The sequence below is a fragment of the Anomaloglossus baeobatrachus genome, chromosome 10 (genome assembly GCF_048569485.1).
Source record: "Anomaloglossus baeobatrachus isolate aAnoBae1 chromosome 10, aAnoBae1.hap1, whole genome shotgun sequence".
NCBI classification, from domain to species: domain Eukaryota; kingdom Metazoa; phylum Chordata; class Amphibia; order Anura; family Aromobatidae; genus Anomaloglossus; species Anomaloglossus baeobatrachus.
In genome coordinates, this window is record NC_134362.1 from 145,874,754 (window position 1) to 145,898,980 (window position 24,227).

At 52.5% G+C, this 24,227-nt stretch overlaps 1 protein-coding gene across 2 annotated transcripts in view; it reads left to right on the forward strand.

The window, feature by feature from the left end:
• Nucleotides 1–24,227, forward strand: part of ZDHHC1 (zDHHC palmitoyltransferase 1) — a 127,263-nt gene that overhangs the window by 50,111 nt on the left and 52,925 nt on the right. For both annotated transcript variants that reach the window (XM_075325717.1, XM_075325718.1), the window contains exons 3-5: nt 14,359–14,577; nt 19,670–19,845; nt 21,134–21,235. In XM_075325717.1, the coding sequence (XP_075181832.1) occupies nt 14,359–14,577; nt 19,670–19,845; nt 21,134–21,235 (497 nt within the window). The remainder of the gene's footprint in view (nt 1–14,358; nt 14,578–19,669; nt 19,846–21,133; nt 21,236–24,227) is intronic.

A 24,227-nucleotide genomic window follows, 5' to 3' on the forward strand; every position in this document is an offset into this window, starting at 1 on the left:
TTCCCTGTCTGTCTCTTTCCCTGTCTGTCTCTTTCCCTGTCTGTCTCTTTCCCTGTCTGTCTCTTTCCCTGTCTGTCTCTTTCCCTGTCTGTCTCTTTCCCTGTCTGTCTCTTTCCCTGTCTGTCTCTTTCCCTGTCTGTCTCTTTCCCTGTCTGTCTCTTTCCCTGTCTGTCTCTTTCCCTGTCTGTCTCTTTCCCTGTCTGTCTCTTTCCCTGTCTGTCTCTTTCCCTGTCTGTCTCTTTCCCTGTCTGTCTCTTTCCCTGTCTGTCTCTTTCCCTGTCTGTCTCTTTCCCTGTCTGTCTCTTTCCCTGTCTGTCTCTTTCCCTGTCTGTCTCTTTCCCTGTCTGTCTCTTTCCCTGTCTGTCTCTTTCCCTGTCTGTCTCTTTCCCTGTCTGTCTCTTTCCCTGTCTGTCTCTTTCCCTGTCTGTCTCTTTCCCTGTCTGTCTCTTTCCCTGTCTGTCTCTTTCCCTGTCTGTCTCTTTCCCTGTCTGTCTCTTTCCCTGTCTGTCTCTTTCCCTGTCTGTCTCTTTCCCTGTCTGTCTCTTTCCCTGTCTGTCTCTTTCCCTGTCTGTCTCTTTCCCTGTCTGTCTCTTTCCCTGTCTGTCTCTTTCCCTCTCTGTCTCTTTCCCTCTCTGTCTCTTTTTCCCTCTCTGTCTCTTTTTCCCTCTCTGTCTCTTTCCCTCTCTGTCTCTTTCCCTGTCTGTCTCTTTCCCTCTCTGTCTCTTTCCCTGTCTGTCTCTTTCCCTGTCTGTCTCTTTCCCTGTCTGTCTCTTTCCCTGTCTGTCTCTTTCCCTGTCTGTCTCTTTCCCTGTCTGTCTCTTTCCCTGTCTGTCTCTTTCCCTGTCTGTCTCTTTCCCTCTCTGTCTCTTTCCCTGTCTGTCTCTTTCCCTCTCTGTCTCTTTCCCTCTCTGTCTCTTTCCCTCTCTGTCTCTTTCCCTCTCTGTCTCTTTCCCTCTCTGTCTCTTTCCCTCTCTGTCTCTTTCCCTCTCTGTCTCTTTCCCTCTCTGTCTCTTTCCCTCTCTGTCTCTTTCCCTCTCTGTCTCTTTCCCTCTCTGTCTCTTTCCCTCTCTGTCTCTTTCCCTCTCTGTCTCTTTCCCTCTCTGTCTCTTTCCCTCTCTGTCTCTTTCCCTCTCTGTCTCTTTCCCTCTCTGTCTCTTTCCCTCTCTGTCTCTTTCCCTCTCTGTCTCTTTCCCTCTCTGTCTCTTTCCCTCTCTGTCTCTTTCCCTCTCTGTCTCTTTCCCTCTCTGTCTCTTTCCCTCTCTGTCTCTTTCCCTCTCTGTCTCTTTCCCTCTCTGTCTCTTTCCCTCTCTGTCTCTTTCCCTCTCTGTCTCTTTCCCTCTCTGTCTCTTTCCCTCTCTGTCTCTTTCCCTCTCTGTCTCTTTCCCTCTCTGTCTCTTTCCCTCTCTGTCTCTTTCCCTCTCTGTCTCTTTCCCTCTCTGTCTCTTTCCCTCTCTGTCTCTTTCCCTCTCTGTCTCTTTCCCTCTCTGTCTCTTTCCCTCTCTGTCTCTTTCCCTCTCTATCTATCTCTGTCTCTTTCCCTGGCTGCATTGTGACACACCAACATTCCATATAAGGGCGTGGCTGCACATTCTTCTGAAGTTCTGGCTGCACTGTGGCTCCCAGCTCCATTCGCTTTAATGGAGGCAGGTTTTTTGGTGAATAACTGTAAAGAGTGGGGTCAAAATTTCCCCTCAAAACATAGCCTATGACGCTCTCGGGGTCCAAAAGTGTGAGTGTGCAAAATTTTGTGACTGTAGCTGCGACGGTGCGGATGCCAATCCCGGACACACACACACACACACACACACACACTCAGCTTTATATATTAGATATATATATATAATGACTAGAAGGTGGCCCGATTCTACGCATCGGGTATTCTAGACTTTACGTATTGTGTAGTTAATGTATGATTTTTGTTATATATATATATATATATATATATATATATATATATATATATATATATATAGATATAGATATAGATATATATATAGATATATATAGATGTTGTTGTGTGTAGTTACCAAGTGTTTGTGTAGGGCGCTGTACATGTTCTGGGTGTTGTCTGGGTGTGGCGGTGAGAGCAGTGTTGTTTGTGTGTTGCGTTGTGTGTGTTGCGTTGTTTGTGGAGCGCTGTGTGTGTGTGTTGCGCGGTTTGTGTTGGTGTGGGGTGTGTTTTGGTGGGAGTTATGTTTTGTGCAATGTGTGTGTTGCGCGGTATGTGCGTATATTTGTGTGTGCCGCGCTGTTTGTGTGTTGGGTGTTGTGTGTGTGCGGCGTTGTCTGTGCGTGTGGGTGTCTGTGTAGGGCGGTGTTTGTGGTTCCCAGTGTGTGGTGTGTTGTGCAGTGCGTGTGTGTGTGTGTTTTGGGGGGAGGTGTGCACCCCCCATCGTGCTCCATCCCCCATGCTACGCACCCCCCATCGTGCTCCATCCCCCATGCTGCGCACCCCCCATCGTGCTCCATCCCCCATGCTGCGCACTCCCCATCGTGCTCTATCCCCCATGCTGCGCACTCCCCATCGTGCTCTATCCCCCATGCTGCGCACTCCCCATCGTGCTCTATCCCCCATGCTGCGCACTCCCAAACGTGCCCCATCACCCAAGCTGCGCACTCCCCATCGTGCTCCATCCCTTATGCTGCGCACTCCCCATCGTGCTCCATCCCCCATGCTGCGCACTCCCCATCGTGCTCCATCCCCCATGCTGCGCACCCCCCATCGTGCTCCACAGTCACACATCAGACAGTATACACGCACACATCTGATCGCATACACTCTCACACACACCCCACTTCTCCCTGTGCCCACCGGTTGGCGGTCCCAGCAGCTGTGCTGCACGCCGTGCTCCTCTGCTGACACTCACAGATCTGATCGCATACACACACACACACTCACACATCAGAACACACTCACACACATCCGATCGCATACACTCACAGACACACACTGACGATATCGCACATACGCGCTCACACAATCACAACATCCGGAGATACCACATGCTTTCGGCCATGTGATCCTCCGGCAGGTCCTGGAAGGTCACTACACGCACAGGATTGCCGCCGAGAAGCAAGCGATATCACGGTATGTTGTGAGTGTGTGGATGCGATGTGAGGTGTGTGTGAGTGAGTGTGATCTGATGTGTGTGTGTGTGTGTCTGTTCTTATATGTGTGTGTGTGTGTGTGTGTGTGTTTCGCCGCTGCAGGACCTTGATGCGCTCACCTCGGGGTGAGAGGCCATTCCATGTGGGGGGCGGAGCCTAGGCGGGCGGCCAATCTGTGCGGGGGGCGGAGCCGAGGCGAGCGGCCAATCCGTGTGGGGGGACGAGCCGAGGCGAGCGGCCAATCCGTGAGGCCCATCGGCCAATCCGCTGTTTGTCACCGTAAGGACATGGCCAATCCGTGCGGGGGGGGGGCAGAGCCGAGGTGAGGCGAGCGGCCAATCCGTGCGGGGAGGAGGAGCAGAGGCGAGCGGGCAATCCGTGCGGGGGGCGGGGCCATGGCGAGCCCAGCGGCCAATCTGCTGTTTGTCACCGTAAGGACACAATTTTGGAGCAAGACAGACAGACAGACAGACAGAATAAGGCAATTATATATATAGACTAGAAGGTGGCCCGATTCTACGCATCGGGTATTCTAGAATTTACGTATTGTGTAGTTCATGTATGATTTTTGTTATATATATATATATATAATATAATATATATATATATATATATAGATGTTGTTGTGTGTAGTTACCAAGTGTTTGTGTAGGGCGCTGTACATGTTCTGGATGTTGTCTGGGTGTGATGGGGGGTGAGAGCGGTGTTGTTTGTGTGTTGCGTTGTTTGTGGAGCGCTGTGTGTCTGTAGCGTTGTGTGTGTGTGTTGCGCGGTTTGTGTGTGTGTGGTGTGTTTTGGGGGGAGGTATGTTTTGTGCAATGTGTGTGTTGTGCGGTATGTGCGTATATTTGTGTGTGCAGCGTTGTCTGTGTGTGTGGGTGTCTGTGTAGGGCAGTTGTTTGTGGTTCCCAGTGTGTGTGTGTGGTGTGTTGTGCAGTGCGCGCGCGCGCGTGTGTGTGTGTGTTGGGGGGAAGTGTGCACTTCCCATCGTGCTCCATCCCCCATGCAGCGCACTCCCCATCATGCTCCATCCCCTATGCTGCGCACCCCCCATCGTGCTCAATCTCCCATGCTGCGCACTCCCAAACGTGCTCCATCCGCCATGCTGCGCACTCCCAAACGTGCTCCATCCGCCATGCTGCGCACTCCCAAACGTGCTCCATCCGCCATACTCCGCACTCCCCATCGTGCTCCATCCCCCATGCAGCGCACTCCCCATCGTGCTCCATCTCCTATGCTGCGCACCCCCCATCGTGCTCCATCTCCCATGCAGCGCACTCCCAAACGTACTCCATCCGCCATGCTGCGCACTCCCAAACGTGCTCCATCCGCCATACTCCGCACTCCCCATCGTGCTGCATCCCCCATGCTGCGCACTCCGAAACGTGCTCCATCCGCCATGCTGCGCACTCCCAAACGTGCTCCATCCCCTATGCTGCGCACCCCCCATCGTGCTCCATCTCCCATCCTGCGCACTCCCAAACGTGCTCCATTCGCCATGCTGCGCACTCCCAAACGTGCTCCATTCGCCATGCTGCGCACTCCCAAACGTGCTCCATCCGCCATGCTGCGCACTCCCCATCGTGCTCCATCCCCCATGCTGCGCACTCCCCATCGTGCTCCATCTCCCATGCTGCGCACTCCCAAACGTGCTCCATCCGCCATGCTGCGCACTCCCAAACGTGCTCCATCCGCCATGCTGCGCACTCCCAAACGTGGTCCATCCGCCATGCTGCGCACTCCCAAACGTGCTCCATCCGCCATACTCCGCACTCCCCATCGTGCTGCATCCGCCATGCTGCGCATTCCCAAACGTGCTCCATCCGCCATGCTGCGCACTCCCAAACGTGCTCCATCCGCTATGCTGCGCACTCCCAAACGTGCTCCATCCGCCATGCTGCGCACTCCCAAACGTGCTCCATCCGCCATGCTGCGCACTCCCAAACGTGCTCCATCCGCCATGCTGCGCACTACCAAACGAGCTCCATCCGCCATGCTGCACCAGCATCAGCCTCTCCACCCCCAGCATCAGCCTCTCTCCTCCCAGCATCAGCCTCTCTGTCCCCAGCATCAGCCTCTCTGTCCCCAGCATCAGCCTCTCTGTCTCCAGCATCAGCCTCTCTCCTCCCAGCATCAGCCTCTCTGTCCCCAGCATCAGCCTCTCTGTCCCCAGCATCAGCCTCTCTGTCCCCAGCATCAGCCTCTCTGTCCCCAGCATCAGCCTCTCTGTCCCCAGCATCAGCCTCTCTGTCCCCAGCATCAGCCTCTCTGTCCCCAGCATCAGCCTCTCTGTCCCCAGCATCAGCCTCTCTGTCTCCAGCATCAGCCTCTCTGTCTCCAGCATCAGCCTCTCTGTCTCCAGCATCAGCCTCTCTGTCTCCAGCATCAGCCTCTCTGTCTCCAGCATCAGCCTCTCTGTCTCCAGCATCAGCCTCTCTGTCCCCAGCATCAGCCTCTCTGTCCCCAGCATCAGCCTCTCTGTCCCCAGCATCAGCCTCTCTGTCCCCAGCATCAGCCTCTCTGTCCCCAGCATCAGCCTCTCTGTCCCCAGCATCAGCCTCTCTGTCCCCAGCATCAGCCTCTCTGTCTCCAGCATCAGCCTCTCTGTCTCCAGCATCAGCCTCTCTGTCTCCAGCATCAGCCTCTCTGTCCCCAGCATCAGCCTCTCTGTCCCCAGCATCAGCCTCTCTGTCCCCAGCATCAGCCTCTCTGTCCCCAGCATCAGCCTCTCTGTCCCCAGCATCAGCCTCTCTGTCCCCAGCATCAGCCTCTCTGTCCCCAGCATCAGCCTCTCTGTCCCCAGCATCAGCCTCTCTGTCCCCAGCATCAGCCTCTCTGTCCCCAGCATCAGCCTCTCTGTCCCCAGCATCAGCCTCTCTGTCCCCAGCATCAGCCTCTCTGTCCCCAGCATCAGCCTCTCTGTCCCCAGCATCAGCCTCTCTGTCCCCAGCATCAGCCTCTCTGTCCCCAGCATCAGCCTCTCTCCTCCCAGCCTCCTCCAGCACGCCGTGTTCCTCTGCCGACACTCACAGATCCGATCGCATACACTCACACACACCCGATCGCATACACTCACACACACCCGATCGCATACACTCACACACACACACACACATTGACGATATTGCACATACGCGCTCATACTCACAACATCCGGAGATACCACATGCTTCTGGCCATGTGATCCTCCGGCAGGTCCTGGAAGCTCACAGCACAGTATCGCCGCCGAGAAGCAAGCGATATCCCAGGATGTTGTGAGTATGTGAATGCGATGTGATGTGTGTGTGAGAGTGAGTGTGATCTGATTTGTGTGTATGTGTGTGTGTGTGCTGTTGTGTGTGCGTGTGTGTATGTTCCGCCGCTGCAGGACCTTGATGTGTGGATGCGATGTGATGTATGTGTGAGGTGTGTGTGAGAGTGAGTGTGAGCCGGTGTACACTGGTAACTATGATACACATTGGGTAACTAAGGGACCTTAGTTACCCGATGTGTATAATGGTTACCAGCTTTCACGGCCTCCGTCAAGATCCCAGCATCGCAAGGTTATGTCTGGCGCTGCTGGGATCCTGACGGAGCCGGTGTAGAAGCAAGCGATATCCCAGGATGTTGTGATGTGTGAGGTGTGTGTGAGAGTGAGTGTGATCTGATGTGTGTGTGTGTGTGTACTCACCTGGGAATCGGAGCTCCGTGTCAGTTGGGCCAGAGCGAGCGTGCATTGCGTGAGGGGGGCGGGGCCTGCAGAGAGCCGGGGCGAGAGGCCAATCCGTGTGGGGGGGCGGGGCCATGGCGAGCCCAGCGGCAAATCAGCTTTGTGTCACCGTAAGGACACACTGTCACCGGAAGGACACAATTTTGAAGCATGACAGACAGACAGACAGACAGAATAAGGCAATTATATATATAGATAGATGTTGTTGTGTGTAGTTACCAAGTGTTTGTGTAGGGCGCTGTACATGTTCTGGGTGTTGTCTGGGTGTGACGGGGGGTGAGAGCGGTGTTGTATGTGTGTTGCGTGTGTTGCGTTGTTTGTGGAGCGCTGTGTGTCTGTAGCGTTGTGTGTGTGTGTTGCGCGGTTTGTGTGGGTGTGGTGTGTTTTGGGGGGAGGTATGTTTTGTGCAATGTGTGTGTGTGTTGCGTGGTATGTGCGTATATTTATGTATGCCACGGTGTTTGTGTGTCGGGTGTTGTGTGTGCAGCGTTGTCTGTGTGTGTGTGGGTGTCTGTGTACGGCGGTGTTTGTGGTTCCCAGTGTGTGTGTGGTGTGTTGTGTGTGTGTGTGTGTTGGGGGGAGGTGTGCACTTCCCATCGTGCTCCATCCCCCATGCAGCGCACTCCCCATCGTGCTCCATCCCCCATGCAGCGCACTCCCCATCATGCTCCATCCCCTATGCTGCGCACCCCCCATCGTGCTCCATCTCCCATCCTGCGCACTCCCAAACGTGCTCCATCCGCCATGCTGCGCAATCCCAAACGTGCTCCATCCGCCATGCTGCGCAATTCCAAACGTGCTCCATCCGCCATGCTGCGCACTCCCAAACGTGCTCCATCCGCCATGCTGCGCACTCCCAAACGTGCTCCATCCGCCAATGCTGCGCACTCCCCATCGTGCTCCATCTCCCATGCTGCGCACTCCCAAACGTGCTCCATCCGCCATGCTGCGCACTCCCAAACGTGCTCCATCCGCCATGCTGCGCACTCCCAAACGTGCTCCATCCGCCATGCTGCGCACTCCCAAACGTGCTCCATTCGCCATGCAGCGCACTCCCCATCGTGCTCCATCCCCTATGCTGCGCACCCCCCATCGTGCTCCATCTCCCATGCTGCGCACTCCCAAACGTGCTCCATCCGCCATGCTGCGCACTCCCAAACGTGCTCCATCCCCTATGGTGCGCACCCCCCATCGTGCTCCATCTCCCATCCTGCGCACTCCCAAACGTGCTCCATTCGCCATGCTGCGCACTCCCCATCGTGCTCCATCCCCCATGCTGCGCACTCCCAAACGTGCTCCATCCGCCATGCTGCGCACTCCCCATCGTGCTCCATCTCCCATGCTGCGCACTCCCAAACGTGCTCCATCCGCCATGCTGCGCACTCCCAAACGTGCTCCATCCGCCATGCTACGCACTCCCAAACGTGGTCCATCCGCCATGCTGCGCACTCCCAAACGTGCTCCATCCGCCATACTCCGCACTCCCCATCGTGCTGCATCCCCCATGCTGTGCACTCCCAAACGTCCTCCGTCCGCCATGCTGCGCATTCCCAAACGTGCTCCATCCGCCATGCTGCGCACTCCCAAACGTGCTCCATCCGCCAATGCTGCGCACTCCCTATCGTGCTCCATCCCCCATGCTGCGCACTCCCAAACGTGCTCCATCCGCCATGCTGCGCACTCCCCATCGTGCTCCATCTCCCATGCTGCGCACTCCCAAACGTGCTCCATCCGCCATGCTGCGCACTCCCAAACGTGCTCCATCCGCCATGCTGCGCACTCCCAAACGTGCTCCATCCGCCATGCTGCGCACTCCCAAACGTGCTCCATCCGCCATACTCCGCACTCCCCATCGTGCTCCATCCCCCATGCAGCGCACTCCCCATCGTGCTCCATCCCCTATGCTGCGCACTCCCCATCGTGCTCCATCTCCCATGCTGCGCACTCCCAAACGTGCTCCATCCGCCATGCTGCGCACTCCCAAACGTGGTCCATCCGCCATGCTGCGCACTCCCAAACGTGCTCCATCCGCCATACTCCGCACTCCCCATCGTGCTGCATCCCCCATGCTGTGCACTCCCAAACGTGCTCCATCCGCCATGCTGCGCATTCCCAAACGTGCTCCATCCGCCATGCTGCGCACTCCCAAACGTGCTCCATCCGCCATGCTGCGCACTCCCAAACGTGCTCCATCCGCTATGCTGCGCACTCCCAAACGTGCTCCATCCGCCATGCTGCGCACTCCCAAACGTGCTCCATCCAGCATGCTGCGCACTCCCAAATGTGCTCCATCCGCCATGCTGCGCACTCCCAAACGTGCTCCATCCGCCATGCTGCGTACTACCAAACGTGCTCCATCCGCCATGCTGCACCAGCATCAGCCTCTCCACCCGCAGCATCAGCCTCTCCACCCGCAGCATCAGCCTCTCTCCTCCCAGCATCAGCCTCTCTCCTCCCAGCATCAGCCTCTCTCCTCCCAGCATCAGCCTCTCTGTCTCCAGCATCAGCCTCTCTCCTCCCAGCATCAGCCTCTCTCCTCCCAGCATCAGCCTCTCTGTCCCCAGCATCAGCCTCTCTGTCCCCAGCATCAGCCTCTCTGTCCCCAGCATCAGCCTCTCTGTCCCCAGCATCAGCCTCTCTGTCCCCAGCATCAGCCTCTCTGTCCCCAGCATCAGCCTCTCTGTCCCCAGCATCAGCCTCTCTGTCCCCAGCATCAGCCTCTCTGTCCCCAGCATCAGCCTCTCTGTCCCCAGCATCAGCCTCTCTGTCCCCAGCATCAGCCTCTCTGTCCCCAGCATCAGCCTCTCTGTCCCCAGCATCAGCCTCTCTGTCCCCAGCATCAGCCTCTCTGTCCCCAGCATCAGCCTCTCTGTCCCCAGCATCAGCCTCTCTGTCCCCAGCATCAGCCTCTCTGTCCCCAGCATCAGCCTCTCTGTCCCCAGCATCAGCCTCTCTGTCCCCAGCATCAGCCTCTCTGTCCCCAGCATCAGCCTCTCTGTCCCCAGCATCAGCCTCTCTGTCCCCAGCATCAGCCTCTCTGTCCCCAGCATCAGCCTCTCTGTCCCCAGCATCAGCCTCTCTGTCCCCAGCATCAGCCTCTCTGTCCCCAGCATCAGCCTCTCTGTCCCCAGCATCAGCCTCTCTGTCCCCAGCATCAGCCTCTCTGTCCCCAGCATCAGCCTCTCTGTCCCCAGCATCAGCCTCTCTGTCCCCAGCATCAGCCTCTCTGTCTCCAGCATCAGCCTCTCTGTCTCCAGCATCAGCCTCTCTGTCTCCAGCATCAGCCTCTCTGTCTCCAGCATCAGCCTCTCTGTCTCCAGCATCAGCCTCTCTGTCTCCAGCATCAGCCTCTCTGTCTCCAGCATCAGCCTCTCTGTCTCCAGCATCAGCCTCTCTGTCCCCAGCATCAGCCTCTCTGTCCCCAGCATCAGCCTCTCTGTCCCCAGCATCAGCCTCTCTGTCCCCAGCATCAGCCTCTCTGTCCCCAGCATCAGCCTCTCTGTCTCCAGCATCAGCCTCTCTGTCTCCAGCATCAGCCTCTCTGTCTCCAGCATCAGCCTCTCTGTCTCCAGCATCAGCCTCTCTGTCTCCAGCATCAGCCTCTCTGTCTCCAGCATCAGCCTCTCTGTCTCCAGCATCAGCCTCTCTGTCCCCAGCATCAGCCTCTCTGTCCCCAGCATCAGCCTCTCTGTCCCCAGCATCAGCCTCTCTGTCCCCAGCATCAGCCTCTCTGTCCCCAGCATCAGCCTCTCTGTCCCCAGCATCAGCCTCTCTGTCCCCAGCATCAGCCTCTCTGTCCCCAGCATCAGCCTCTCTGTCCCCAGCATCAGCCTCTCTGTCTCCAGCATCAGCCTCTCTGTCCCCAGCATCAGCCTCTCTGTCCCCAGCATCAGCCTCTCTGTCCCCAGCATCAGCCTCTCCCCTCCCAGCCTCCTCCAGCACGCCGTGTTCCTCTGCCGACACTCACAGATCCGATCGCATACACTCACACACACTCACACACACCCGATCGCATACACTCACACACACCCGATCGCATACACTCACACACACCCGATCGCATACACTCACACACACCCGATCGCATACACACACACACACACATTGACGATATTGCACATACGCGCTCATACTCACAACATCCGGAGATACCACATGCTTCTGGCCATGTGATCCTCCGGCAGGTCCTGGAAGCTCACAGCACAGTATCGCCGCCGAGAAGCAAGCGATATCCCAGGATGTTGTGAGTATGTGAATGCGATGTGATGTGTGTGTGAGAGTGAGTGTGATCTGATTTGTGTGTATGTGTGTGTGTGTGCTGTTGTGTGTGCGTGTGTGTATGTTCCGCCGCTGCAGGACCTTGATGTGTGGATGCGATGTGATGTATGTGTGAGGTGTGTGTGAGAGTGAGTGTGAGCCGGTGTACACTGGTAACTATGATACACATCGGGTAACTAAGGGACCTTAGTTACCCGATGTGTATAATGGTTACCAGCTTTCACGGCCTCCGTCAAGATCCCAGCATCGCAAGGTTATGTCTGGCGCTGCTGGGATCCTGACGGAGCCGGTGTAGAAGCAAGCGATATCCCAGGATGTTGTGATGTGTGAGGTGTGTGTGAGAGTGAGTGTGTGGATGTGATGTGTGAGGTGTGTGTGAGAGTGAGTGTGATCTGATGTGTGTGTGTGTGTACTCACCTGGGAATCGGAGCTCCGTGTCAGTTGGGCCAGAGCGAGCGTGCATTGCGTGAGGGGGGCGGGGCCTGCAGAGAGCCGGGGCGAGAGGCCAATCCGTGTGGGGGGGCGGGGCCATGGCGAGCCCAGCGGCAAATCAGCTTTGTGTCACCGTAAGGACACAATGTCACCGGAAGGACACAATTTTGAAGCATGACAGACAGACAGACAGACAGAATAAGGCAATTATATATATAGATAGATGTTGTGTGTAGTTACCAAGTGTTTGTGTAGGGCGCTGTACATGTTCTGGGTGTTGTCTGGGTGTGACGGGGGGTGAGAGCGGTGTTGTATGTGTGTTGCGTGTGTTGCGTTGTTTGTGGAGCGCTGTGTGTCTGTAGCGTTGTGTGTGTGTTGCGCGGTTTGTGTGGGTGTGGTGTGTTTTGGGGGGAGGTATGTTTTGTGCAATGTGTGTGTGTGTTGCGTGGTATGTGCGTATATTTATGTATGCCGCGGTGTTTGTGTGTCGGGTGTTGTGTGTGCAGCGTTGTCTGTGTGTGTGTGGGTGTCTGTGTACGGCGGTGTTTGTGGTTCCCAGTGTGTGTGTGGTGTGGTGTGTTGTGTGTGTGTGTGTTGGGGGGAGGTGTGCACCTCCCATTGTGCTCCATCCCCCATGCTGCGCACCCCCCATCGTGCTCCATCCGCCATGCTGCGCACTCCCAAACGTGCTCCATCCGCCATGCTGCGCACTCCCAAACGTGGTCCATCCGCCATGCTGCGCACTCCCAAACGTGCTCCATCCGCCATGCTGCGCACTCCCAAACGTGCTCCATCCGCATTGCTGCGCACTCCCAAACATGCTCCATCCGCCATGCTGCGCACTCCCAAACGTGGTCCATCCGCCATGCTGCGCAGTCCCAAACGTGTTCCATCCGCCGTGCTGCGCACTCCCAAACGTGCTCCATCCGCCATGCTGCGCACTCCCAAACATGCTCCATCCGCCATGCTGCGCACTCCCAAACATGCTTCATCCGCCATGCTGCGCACTCCCAAACGTGGTCCATCCGCCATGCTGCGCAGTCCCAAACGTGCTCCATCCGCCATGCTGCGCACTCCCAAACGTGCTCCATCCCCCATGCTGCGCACCCCCCATCGTGCTCCCAGCCTCCCCCAGCATCAGCCTCCCCCTCCGAGCCTCCCCCAGCATCAACCTCCCCCAGCATCAGCCTCTCTCCTCCCAGCCTCCCCCAGCATCAGCCTCCCCCAGCATCAGCCTCTCTCCTCCCAGCCTCCCTCCTCCCAGCATCAGCCTCCCCCAGCATCAGCCTCTCTCCTTCCAGCCTCCCTCAGCATCAGCCTCCCCCAGCATCAGCCTCTCTCCTCCCAGCCTCCCCCAGCATCAGCCTCCCCCTCCCAGCCTCCCCCAGCATCAGCCTCCCCCAGCAGCAGCCTCTCTCCTCCCAGCCTCCCCCAGCATCAGCCTCTCTCCTTCCAGCCTCCCCCAGCATCAGCCTCCCCCTCCCAGCCTTCCCCAGGATCGGCCGCTCTCCTCCCAGCCTCTCTCCTCCCAGCCTCTCTCCTCCCAGCCTCCCTCCTCCCAGCCTCCCTCAGCATCAGCCTTCCCCTCCCAGCCTCCCTCAGCATCAGCCTTCCCCAGCATCAGCCTCTCTCCTCCCAGCCTCCCCCAGCATCAGCCTCTCTCCTCCCAGCCTCCCCCAGCATTAGCCTCCCCCTCCCAGCCTTCCCCAGGATCAGCCTCTCTCCTCCCAGCCTCCCTCAGCATCAGCCTTCTCCTCCCAGCCTCCCTCAGCATCAGCCTCCCCCTCCCAGCCTTCCCCAAGATCAGCCTCTCTCCTCCCAGCCTCCTCCAGCACGCTGTGCTCCTCTGCAGACACTCACAGATCCGATCGCATACACTCACACACACCCAATCGCATACACTCACACACACCCAATCGCATACACTCACACACACCCAATCGCATACACTCACACACACACACACACTGACGATATCGCACATCCACGCTCACACTCACAACATCCGGAGATACCACATGCTTCTGGCCATGTGATCCTCCGGCAGGTCCTGGAAGGTCACAACAGCACAGTATCGAGGCCGAGAAGCAAGCGATATCTTCGGATGCTGTGAGTATGTGGATGCGATGTGATGTGTGTGTGAGAGTGAGTGTGAGCCGGTGTACACTGGTAACTATGATACACATCGGGTAACCAAGGGACCTTAGTTACCCGATGTGTATAATGGTTACCAGCGTTCACGGCCTCCGTCAAGATCCCAGCATCGCAAGGTTATGTCTGGCGCTGCTGGGATCGTGACGGAGCCGGTGTACACTGGTAACTATGATACACATCGGGTAACCAAGGGACCTTAGTTACCCGATGTGTATAATGGTTACCAGCGTTCACGGGCTCCGTCAAGATCCCAGCATCGCAAGGTTATGTCTGCGATATCCCAGGATGTTGTGAGTGTGTGGATGTGATGTGTGAGGTGTGTGAGAGTGAGTGTGATCTGATGTGTGTGTGTGTGTGTGTGTACTCACCTGGGAGTCGGAGCTCCGTGTCAGTTGGGCCAGAGCGAGCGTGCATTGCGTGAGGGGGGCGGGGCCTGCAGAGAGCCAGGGCGAGAGGCCAATCTATGTGGGGGGGCGGGGCCATGGCGAGCCCAGCGGCCAATCAGCTTTGTGTCACCGTAAGGACACAATTTTGGAGCATGACAGACAGACAGACAGAATAAGGCAATTATATATATAGATTAAAGCTTTTTACGCCAAGTTTACATCAACATTACATGTGTTTTAAGTTCTAGAGAATTTAATTTGTAAAATATCATCTCCCTTTCTGTCTCCCAGATGACCATCTGCAAGAAGCCGTCTGGTAAGACCGTGCCCGACAAGGAGGAGGTGGACACTGTTGCAGAGACCCTTCAGCATTCTCGCAGGAATGGCTGGAGTTGGCCTCCACACCCATTGCAGTTTGTGGCTTGGTTCACTTATCTTCTGTTCACCATCATCGGATTTGGCATTCTTGTCCCGCTCTTGCCTCGACATTGGGTGGCTGCTGGCTATGTTGTATCCTTTATATACAGATACCTATATATAATGTTTATGTGTGTTTAATAAAAAGGACTAACACTCCCTGGGAATTCCTCAGCCGTGTGTGAGCTGTTTTATCACCTCCTGTGTTCTTCCAGGCTGACGGATTGCAGGTTGCTGTACCTGGCAGTTTATAGACTGCTGACAGATCAGAGCAGTCGCCCTGAGCCTAAGTTCTCCCGGTTTTTATCGGTAAGGTACAAGTAGTGTCTTTAATTAGCAGGTTGTAGAATGACTGACTTTTAAGAGAGCAGGTAATGCATAGAAAATATCTCTTAAAAATATTTGTGTTCAAAACTAATTACAAAGGTATTTTAACAAGTCCAAATATAAATGATGGCTCACTAGAGTTGGCTGCACTTTGGCTTCTCTCAAGAAAGGAAATGGAAGACTATTGTGTCCCACAATGATAAGTAGAGCCTGCAGGTTAGAGGGGTTGTCCATGGTTAGAATAGCATAGTGGCTTTCTTTTCAGAAACATCCGTCACCCTCACAGTGACGTGGATTGTTTTTGGTTATGTTAGGCTGCTTTCACACACCAGTTTTTTGCCATCAGGCACAGTCCAGCAAAAACATGAAAAAACGCATCCGAAATCTATTGCCGACGGATCCGTTTTTTCCCCCATAGACTTTCATTAGGACTGGATTATGCCGGATGGCCTTGCGTTTCGTCCGTTTTTTGCCGAATCCGGCAAAATTTACTTCTCCGGCAGCCGGATAAAACGTTGAAGTGAATGTTTTTGTGTCCGTCAAAAAAAACGGATCGCGCCGGATCCGGTGCCGTACGGCATGTTTTATAATGAAAGCCTATGGACACTGGATCCGTCATAATGCGGCAAAAAAACGGATCCGGCCGCCGGATCCGTTTTTTTGAACTGAGCATGCGCAGTATCACACCGGATCTGTCAAAAAACTGAAGGAACTGATGGAAAAAACTGATGCAACTGATTGTTTTTATGCCGCATCCGTCGCATCAGTTTTTTCGCCGGATTGTGCTGGATGCCAAAATACTGATGTGTGAAAGCAGCATAAGGCTAAGTTCACACTTCCGTTGTTTTGCATCAGTCACAATCCGTCGCCTAGAGGAATTACGGTATCCTGCAAAATATTTTGCAGGAATCCTGTTTTTCCCCATAGACTTCTATTAGTGACGGATTGCGACTGATGATGCTGCGTTGCATCCGCTGTGTCGCGGTCAGTCGTTTTTTAACTGACCGCCGGGCGGGAGCAACGCAGCCTGTAACGTTTTTTGAGCAGCGCGATCCGTAGGATTTTGCTGCGCATGCTCTCTCTGGCTCCCTACACCCGTAACCAGGATACACATCGGGTAACCAAGCAATGCGCTTTGGTTACTTATCCGATATTTACAGTGGTTACGGGTGCAGGGAGCCCGTGCTAAGCGGTGTACGCTGGTATCCAAGTTAAATATCGGGTAACCAAGCAAAAAGTCCTTTGCATTTAGTTACCCGATTATTTACCCTGGATACAGTGTGCAAGGAGGCCGACACTTCCCCACTCGGCTTCGCCCCCTCCTGCACTCCGCATGTGTATACTCACACACTCACACACACTCACTTGTCCCCAGCCCTGCAGTCCCCGCGGCACTGACGTCCTCAGCTCCACGGCCCCGCTCGGCTCCGCCCCCTACCTCACTCCGCATGTACACACGCATGTAGAGACACACACACACACACTCTCACCTGTCCCCAGCCATGCAGACCGCAGCACTGACGTCCTCGGCTCCGCCCCCGAACTCCGCCCTACGCACACAACGGAGTCCGACAATGAGATTCTTTTCTTTGTCATCCGTTGAACAACGCATCAGTCACATGCGTCAAGCAACGCATGTGACTGATGCAAAACAACGGAAATGTGAACTTAGCCTAACTCAGCTTATATTGAAATAAATGGGGCTGAGTGCAATACCACACACAACCTGGGGTGGTGCTGTTTCTGAAAAAAAGGCCAAGGTTTTATAAATCTGCACAACCCCTTTTAGTAAGCTGTAAGGCCCATTTCACACATCCGGCATTTCGCCGGATCCGGTACGCATGCAGTACAGTAGATTCATTTACAGTGGAAGCGCAACACCATGCGGACAAATGTGGTTATGCATGAAGGACACAACAGCATGGTGTCGCGCTTCCACTGTAAATTAACCTACTGTACTGAATGTGTGCCGGATCCGGCATCTGGCAAGATGCCGGATGTGTGAAACGGGCGTAAAACGGTATCTCTTGGGTCTATTTATGCTACTTGTGTGTAATTATGAGAGGCACTAGTAAGATTAAAGTGCCACTGTCATTCTAAAATATGACGCCCTAACTAATTGCTCAAAACATAGTGTACAAGTAAGTGTACAGACCTAAAGACTAGCTATTGAGTGTTTCCTCCTAAGTGTGAGTGTGCTGCACACATAAACAGCTTAAGAACAGTATTTTGAGTGATCTGTGGAGGTCTCTGAATCTTGACCTCCACCAATCAGTCTATAATTATTTGTTTGCAGGGCCCCTACAATATGCTGTCAGCCCTTGAGCTGTAGGGAAAAACAGATATATTTTATGGCTTAAAGGGGCTTTCCAAAAATGTAATAATGGCGCTTGTCAAGTAATTTCAACAAGAGCGCTACCTAGTTGACGTGTTGGGCCACACATTGGTGAGTTTCTGGCGAATGGCTGTGACAGGAGGAGAAATAAATCATATCTTCAGCTAGCTGGGCATAAATATTTTTTTGTTCTCCAGCCTGAATCCTCATTGCTCTGTCAGCTCAGGTGAAGATTTATTTCTTCTGATGTCACTGCCCGGCTCATTGAGGTATGTGTGCTTATGAATACATTTCCTGTCGGTTGAAACACAGCTCTTGGGAGTTGTGTATCTTCGTACTGCAGTTTGTTCTGACTCCTGACTAGCAAAGGCTGCTGTTTTGAATAGCTTGTCGGGTGGTGGAGGATATGCATTTTATTACATTCTTAGAGAACCCATCAATCAGTTGACAAACTAGACAAACTATTATTTGTTGTCTGATATGGTCGTTTATGTAAAGAGGGGATGTGCTGCGAAAAAGATAATACTGATAGGGAATTTAGATTGTGATGAGGACAGTAAAGTGCTATGGAATATGATGGTGCTATATAAGCAAAGCATAATAAATAATAGTATGAGAACAGAACGACGGTTTTAACTTATTTTTCGCCATACACTTAGTCTCGACCTGAAATTAATGAGCCATCATACAAGCGGCATATATAGTATGTATACAGTGTGTCCACCCATATCCTGTCTACCGCCATTAACTTGAGAACGGTGGAAGCTATAGGCATAGAAGTGGTGTCTAGGTATAGTAAAGTAGCCGTGCTCTATGCAATGAAACCACCTATAGCGCCACCTGGTGGAAAACAACGGAGTTAGCATTTTTATCTTGAACACGGAACGAGATAGAGAAAAAAAGTGAATTACAAAGTTGTAAGGCATCATCAATTCAATACGAATCGACACCTTGCATACAGAAATGCTATGATATGAAACCCATGACCCTCCCCAAAACATTGAATGCTGGTCACGCATATAGCGCTCAGTTAACTTTGATGCTCAAAGTGGCCACCATCAGCTGCAATGCACATCTGGACTCTGGACAGCATACTGTATCTTGCTGCATGTTGTGCAATATGGTAGGTGACTTGTTTGCACAAGCATCTGTGATACGTCGTCATAGGTCATGCAATGTTGGTGGAGGGGTCGCATACACCTGCTGCTTAATGTGACCTCACAGAAAGAAGTCTAATGCGGTCAGGTGAGCGTGGAGGCCACTCCACGCAGCCACCATACCCAATGACTTGCAGGAAGGTCTCCATGAGGTATCGCTTCACGTCCGCAACCTTGTGAGTTTTACACGTTCTAATCATAGCATTCCTGTATGTAAGGTGTCGATTCGTATTGAATTGATGATGCCCTACAACTTTGTAATCCATTTTTTTTTCTCTATCTCGTTCCGTTTTCGAAATAAAAATGCTAAATACGTTGTTTTCCACCAGGTGGCAATATAGGTGGTTTCATTGCGTGGTGCATGGCTACTTTACTATACCTAGACACCTCTTCTATGCCTATAGCTGTCGATGTTCTCAAGTTAATGGCGGTGGACAGGATATGGGTGGACACACTGTATAGTTGAACTGATATTTTTGTGGACTGGAGTCAGCCAGTATAAATGTACCTTTTACCAGTAGAAATAGCTGCCACGTTGCATAAACATTGGTAAAGTCTTGGGATAAGGTCTTTAAATGGTCAGCATCTACAGTCCTACCTCCGAGCACATCCTTGAAGGAAACCTGCGGCCACCGTCAGTGAGCCCTTATATAGAGCATTTTAGAATACTGTATATAAGTACCCGGGCTGCTCTGTTTAACATAAAAGAACTTTTTTTAGTATGCTCCCCTGCAGGGCGGTTGGGTCTGATGGGCGTCGCTGGTGTCTGTCCGGTGCCTCTCATCTTTCTATTGCTCCCTCCTTCGCAGCTGTGTGTGGATGATGCATCCTACGTCATCCACACAGAGGCCTCCATTGTGCTCCTGTACACACGCATTTGTCTCTCCCCTGCTGAGGGCAGAGAAAAGTACTTAATGTACAAGCATGGGGAAAGGTCAATGAGCACCCACGCATGTGCACAACAATTTAATCTGCTCACAGAAAAGTGCGCATGCGCAGAAGCACAATGAACTCTGTGTGAATGACGTAGGATGCATCATCCACACGGAGCAGGGAGGGAGGACGGCGATCGCAAGAATATGGGAGGCACCGGAGATACTTTTGCATCCCCAGACTACACTCCTTAGGATGTTCTTTACTTATGTTTTGCTTATCTCATGGCAGATTTAATTTTTAGATGAGGTGAACAATTTTGTGAAAGTGGCTCATGTTGGATGATAAATTTATTGGCTCTTGGTGCACTCCCAGAGTTCTAACATAAGAAAAGCAGAATGAACATGACAAGACTAAACAATTTCAGCCTTCCTACACGGTCTGTACTTATTGATGTATCCTTCATGTTATTCTTCCTTAGCCCTCTATACAGTGTATGGGAGTTCTGTTCACTTTCCATTGTATTGTCCATTTTCTGGCTGTTACCATTGATCCTGCAGATGACAATGTACGTGCCAAGAGCTCTCCTGGTCCACTGCCTGTATTCGATAGGACCAAGCATGCTCATGTCATTGAAAACATGCATTGTTACATCTGTGAGGTGGATGTGTAAGTAGAAGTTCTTGGGTCTTGTATGTGTACTGGTTTTATATGTTAGATGAACTGTGTACAGTGATACTCACGACTTGGGTGAGCTCTAGGTACTGCTCCTGATGTACTTACATTTACAATATAAAATATATTTATGAAGGTCATTTGTCGCATTGTCCTTCTAATTAATGTGGGGCATCATGTCAAGTCCTGGTGGTTTATTTAGAATTTTATTTTTGATTTAACAGTGAAATCTGTGCCCAAGATGGCCATACAGCTGCAATCAAAGTTATTCCCCCCATTGTAAGTTAGGTTTAATCATCCAGTAAGTCCATGTTCTGCTCTGCAGAATGCTCTTCTAAAATGTCACTGCAAAGTAAAGCAGCTGTATGCAGTCATGTAGCTGCATTATCAGGGAGCCAGCCGTCAGACACAGTCAAACTTCTAATGGAGAAGGCCAGGAGGGTTTATTACCATTGCTGTATGCACGTTGCTAAACAAGTGCTGTGTATATAGTAATAGGAAGCACTAAAGGCGCTTCTTCCTCTAGACCCACTGGTTGTATTACGGTATCACTAGGCGGGCGGAGCAGAAGCTGCTGGGTCCTAGGAGACTGTTAGATCTAACTATTCACCCAGGAGGCTGAATTTCCCCTGTAACTGGGGCTAATATACAAGCCCGAGTTACAGGGAAAATGGGATTTAAAAAAAATGTTGAAATGCGTCCATAGATCTTTCACTATGTGAAATAAGTGAAAAGTAAAATAAATAAAATTCATATATAAAAAAAAACAGGAAAAAAAAATAATAAAAAGAAGCCACTAACAAGCTGAATGGTTGTTACTAGCTTCCTGTCAGGTGTGTTATATTAAACTAATTGGTATGAAAGGGGAGGAAAATGTATTTCAGTGGTCTTTTTGTGGTTCTAAAAAAAATGTGATCGGCATTCCCTTTTATTTTCACAACCTGATACAGTATCTGCAAAAAAATAACAAAAATTAGGCTCCACATATCAATTAAAAAATGTGAATATCCGAACAAGAATATTTTTTACAACTCTGTGTAGCGCGCGTAAGAGAAAACAAAATGTGTCTGGTCAGGAATGGGGGAAAATGGACTGGTTTTGAACTGGTTAATAATTAAGTTGCTGCATTATTTAATTAGAAAGCTGTTCTGTCGGTCCACATTGAGCTCATTTACATCTATATTTTTTTGTTAGTGTTGGCTCATGTTCACATGCATGAACATACGTCATGGATAGTTTTGAGCTCTTGGCTTATACCTACTTTACTGTTCTGTCTTCACAGGGGCGCGAAGTCCAAGCACTGCAGCTTATGCAATAAATGTGTCAGTAATTTCGATCACCACTGCAAATGGCTCAATAACTGCGTGGGAGGAAAAAATTACTGGTAAGAGGAACAGTCAATTATACATGGGGATCACTGATCGAGTGGTAGGCCACAGGAGAAGAAATGGCAGGATTTGGCATAATGTACTCTCATAGATCAATGCAAGACAACTTAAAGGGGTGGTCCAACATCTTCTGTAATGCACTATATATATATATATATATATATATATATATATATATATATATATATATATATATATATATATATATATATATATATATATATATATATATATATATATATATATATATATATATATATATATATATAATTTTTATAGTGAACCTGTCACGTGCAATATGCACTCAGAACCACGAGCAGTTCTGGGTGTATATTGCTAATCCCTGCCTAACTGTCCCTGTATACACTAGAATAGATAGAGATCTTTAGAAAAAGTATTTCTAAAGATTGTATATTATATGCATATATATAATATACATAATGCATAATGTATATATATGCATAATATATATATATTATCAGCCCAAATAGCATGCTCGCACACCCCTGTGGGCGTACTAACATGCTAATGAATGCGAAGCGACGTGCACATACTTCACTGTTCATGACGGCTGGTGGAGGATGGATGTGCACTGGACATGATCCGGAGTACCCAGGACTTCCGGTCATGCACACTGTAACTCAGTGAAGCCAGAATGCTTACACCCGGCATCAGTTTAGTGCGCATGAAAGTCTGGATCATGCTCAGTGCACATCCATCCTCCACCAGCCGTCATGAACAGTGAAGTATGTGCACGTCGCTTCGCATTCATTAGCATCTTAGTATGCCTACAGGGGCCATTCTGCTTGCATATTGCTAATCCCTGCCTAACCGTCCCTGTTTACACTAGCATAGATAAAGGGATCTTAAGAAAAAGTATTTCTAAAGATCCTTTATGATATGCTAATGAGCTTGGGGACTGGTCACAAGGTTGTTGGTTCCTACACTCATTTCTCTATCGTTTCATTGGGGGACACTGGACCATGGGTGTATGCTGCTGTGATTAGGAGGCTGACACTAAGTAGACATAAAAAAAGTTAGCTCCTCCCTAGCAGTGTACACCCTGAGCCGGAGGCGAATCTATGCCAGTTTTTTGCTTAGTGTCATAGGAGGCTGAAGTGGGCCCATATCTCTGTGGGCCAACCTCAGCCTAGGCTATTCCTTTTTTTCCGTTTTTTTGCCATTACGGCGCCGCTCAGCCTTCTCATCTTCTAGTCTTTTGTCTCTTCTGCAGGGTTAAAGTCCCCGCATCAGAGAGAACCCTCGCCTGCTCCTTCCCTCTGGGTACCGTCCCCAGGGTTGTTTGAGGCTCGAGACGCCAGTCCCTCTCCCCCTCCTGCCCCATGGTACCGTCCCAGGGGCTGCTTGGGGTCGAACGTTTTGTTTAAGGGCATACTCCCCATCCTCCCCTATGGTACCGTCCCAAGGGGTGTTTCTGGTGGAGGCGGCGATGACTCTCTGCAACCTGTGACCTTCCCCATCCAGGACCCGGTGACAGGATCGCAGGCTCTGCTGTGCAGGAGCGCTCAGCAGCACCAGGCCTCCCCCAGCGTTTTTCCCTTCTACCCTGGGCCCAGGCAGAGGATCCGGTCACTGCAGCGCAGGAGCCCTCTGCAGTGTTCCTTACAGCTCCCCAGCATTCCCCCCTGGTGTCTCCCAGGGGCAGACTAGACTCACCGGGGGCCACAGCAGGCAAGTATGGGACCGTGGATCAGAGCGACACCGCCAGGACGCAGGTAGGATCTTCGCCGCGCGCAGCGCTGCGCTCCCGGTCGGCCGCTCACTAAAATTTAGCCCCCGGCTTCAGGCCTACCTCAGGCCGGAGCGCTCCGCCGCTTTGTTTGCGCGCGCGCTTTTTCCGGCCACGCCCCCCTGCTTCTTCTGCCCGGAGACAGCCAGCTCAGTCCTTCAGCACGCCCCCATTCTCCCCAGCGTCCCCTACAATACAGGACCCAGGGAGAGGATCGCAGCTGCAGCGCAGGAGCGCTCAGCAACACCAGGCCTCCCCAGCGTTCATTTCTACCCTGGGCCCAGGCAGGGGATCGTGGTCACTGCAGCGCAGGAGCGCTCAGCAGTTTTCCCCAGCTCCCCCAGCGTGCAGCAACTCACCGGCAGGCAGGATGGGGCCGAGGAGAAGGTAAGCAGGTAAGACGTCTCTGCGCTCAGCGCTGCGCTCCCGGCGGGCCGCCCACTAATCTAGTCCTCGGCTTCGGCCTACCCCAGGCCTCATTCTCCGCTCCCCCGTTTGCTCGCTCTTTCCCAGGCACGCACCCTGCAGCTTCTGCCCGGATCCAAGCCGGCCAGCCCCCCTGCACGCCCTCCAACAGCAAGAGAATAGAAAAAAAAAAATGAAGGGCCGCGCTTTTCTTCAGCAATGCTGTCCCCGCAGTTTGAGACTTCTGCTGACCTGGGAAGGACACAGGACCTGTATATCTTCTTTCTTTATTTTATTATTTTTTCTTATTTTTTTCCCCTATCTCCTGTCTCCTCCCTAGCGTCACTAGTGGGTTTCCTAAGCACCATGGCTAACCCTACTCACCCCATCCAAACCGGGCCCCTTTATAGCACCCCAGACCAACAACCCATGCAGATTGCCCCAGTCACCGCCAGCATCCCCGTCGCTGTCGCTACTGCAGCAGTATAGGACACCCCGAGCTCCACTGTGCTCCCTCCCCCGGAGTGGTAGACCCCTCTGTCCCAGTCTGTGGACTCTCTTCCAAGGGCATCTCTGACCATCACGCAGGCGTTGCAGTCGCTCCCTACGCCCGACCATGCTCCCCCAGTCCAGCTGGCTCTAGACAACAGTCGGTCTGATCCAGACCCTACTACTGGAACGCAGAGGCGGACATGCTGGGCCTCCTCTCAAGTTCCTCCCAGAGGTCTCTATCACCTCCAGGGCCCGAGTGCCACTCGTCCCTGGGACCGTCCGACCTTTTTTCAGGAGAAGAGTCAGATGCAGCCTCGCTGCTGGATCCAGATCAAATGGCC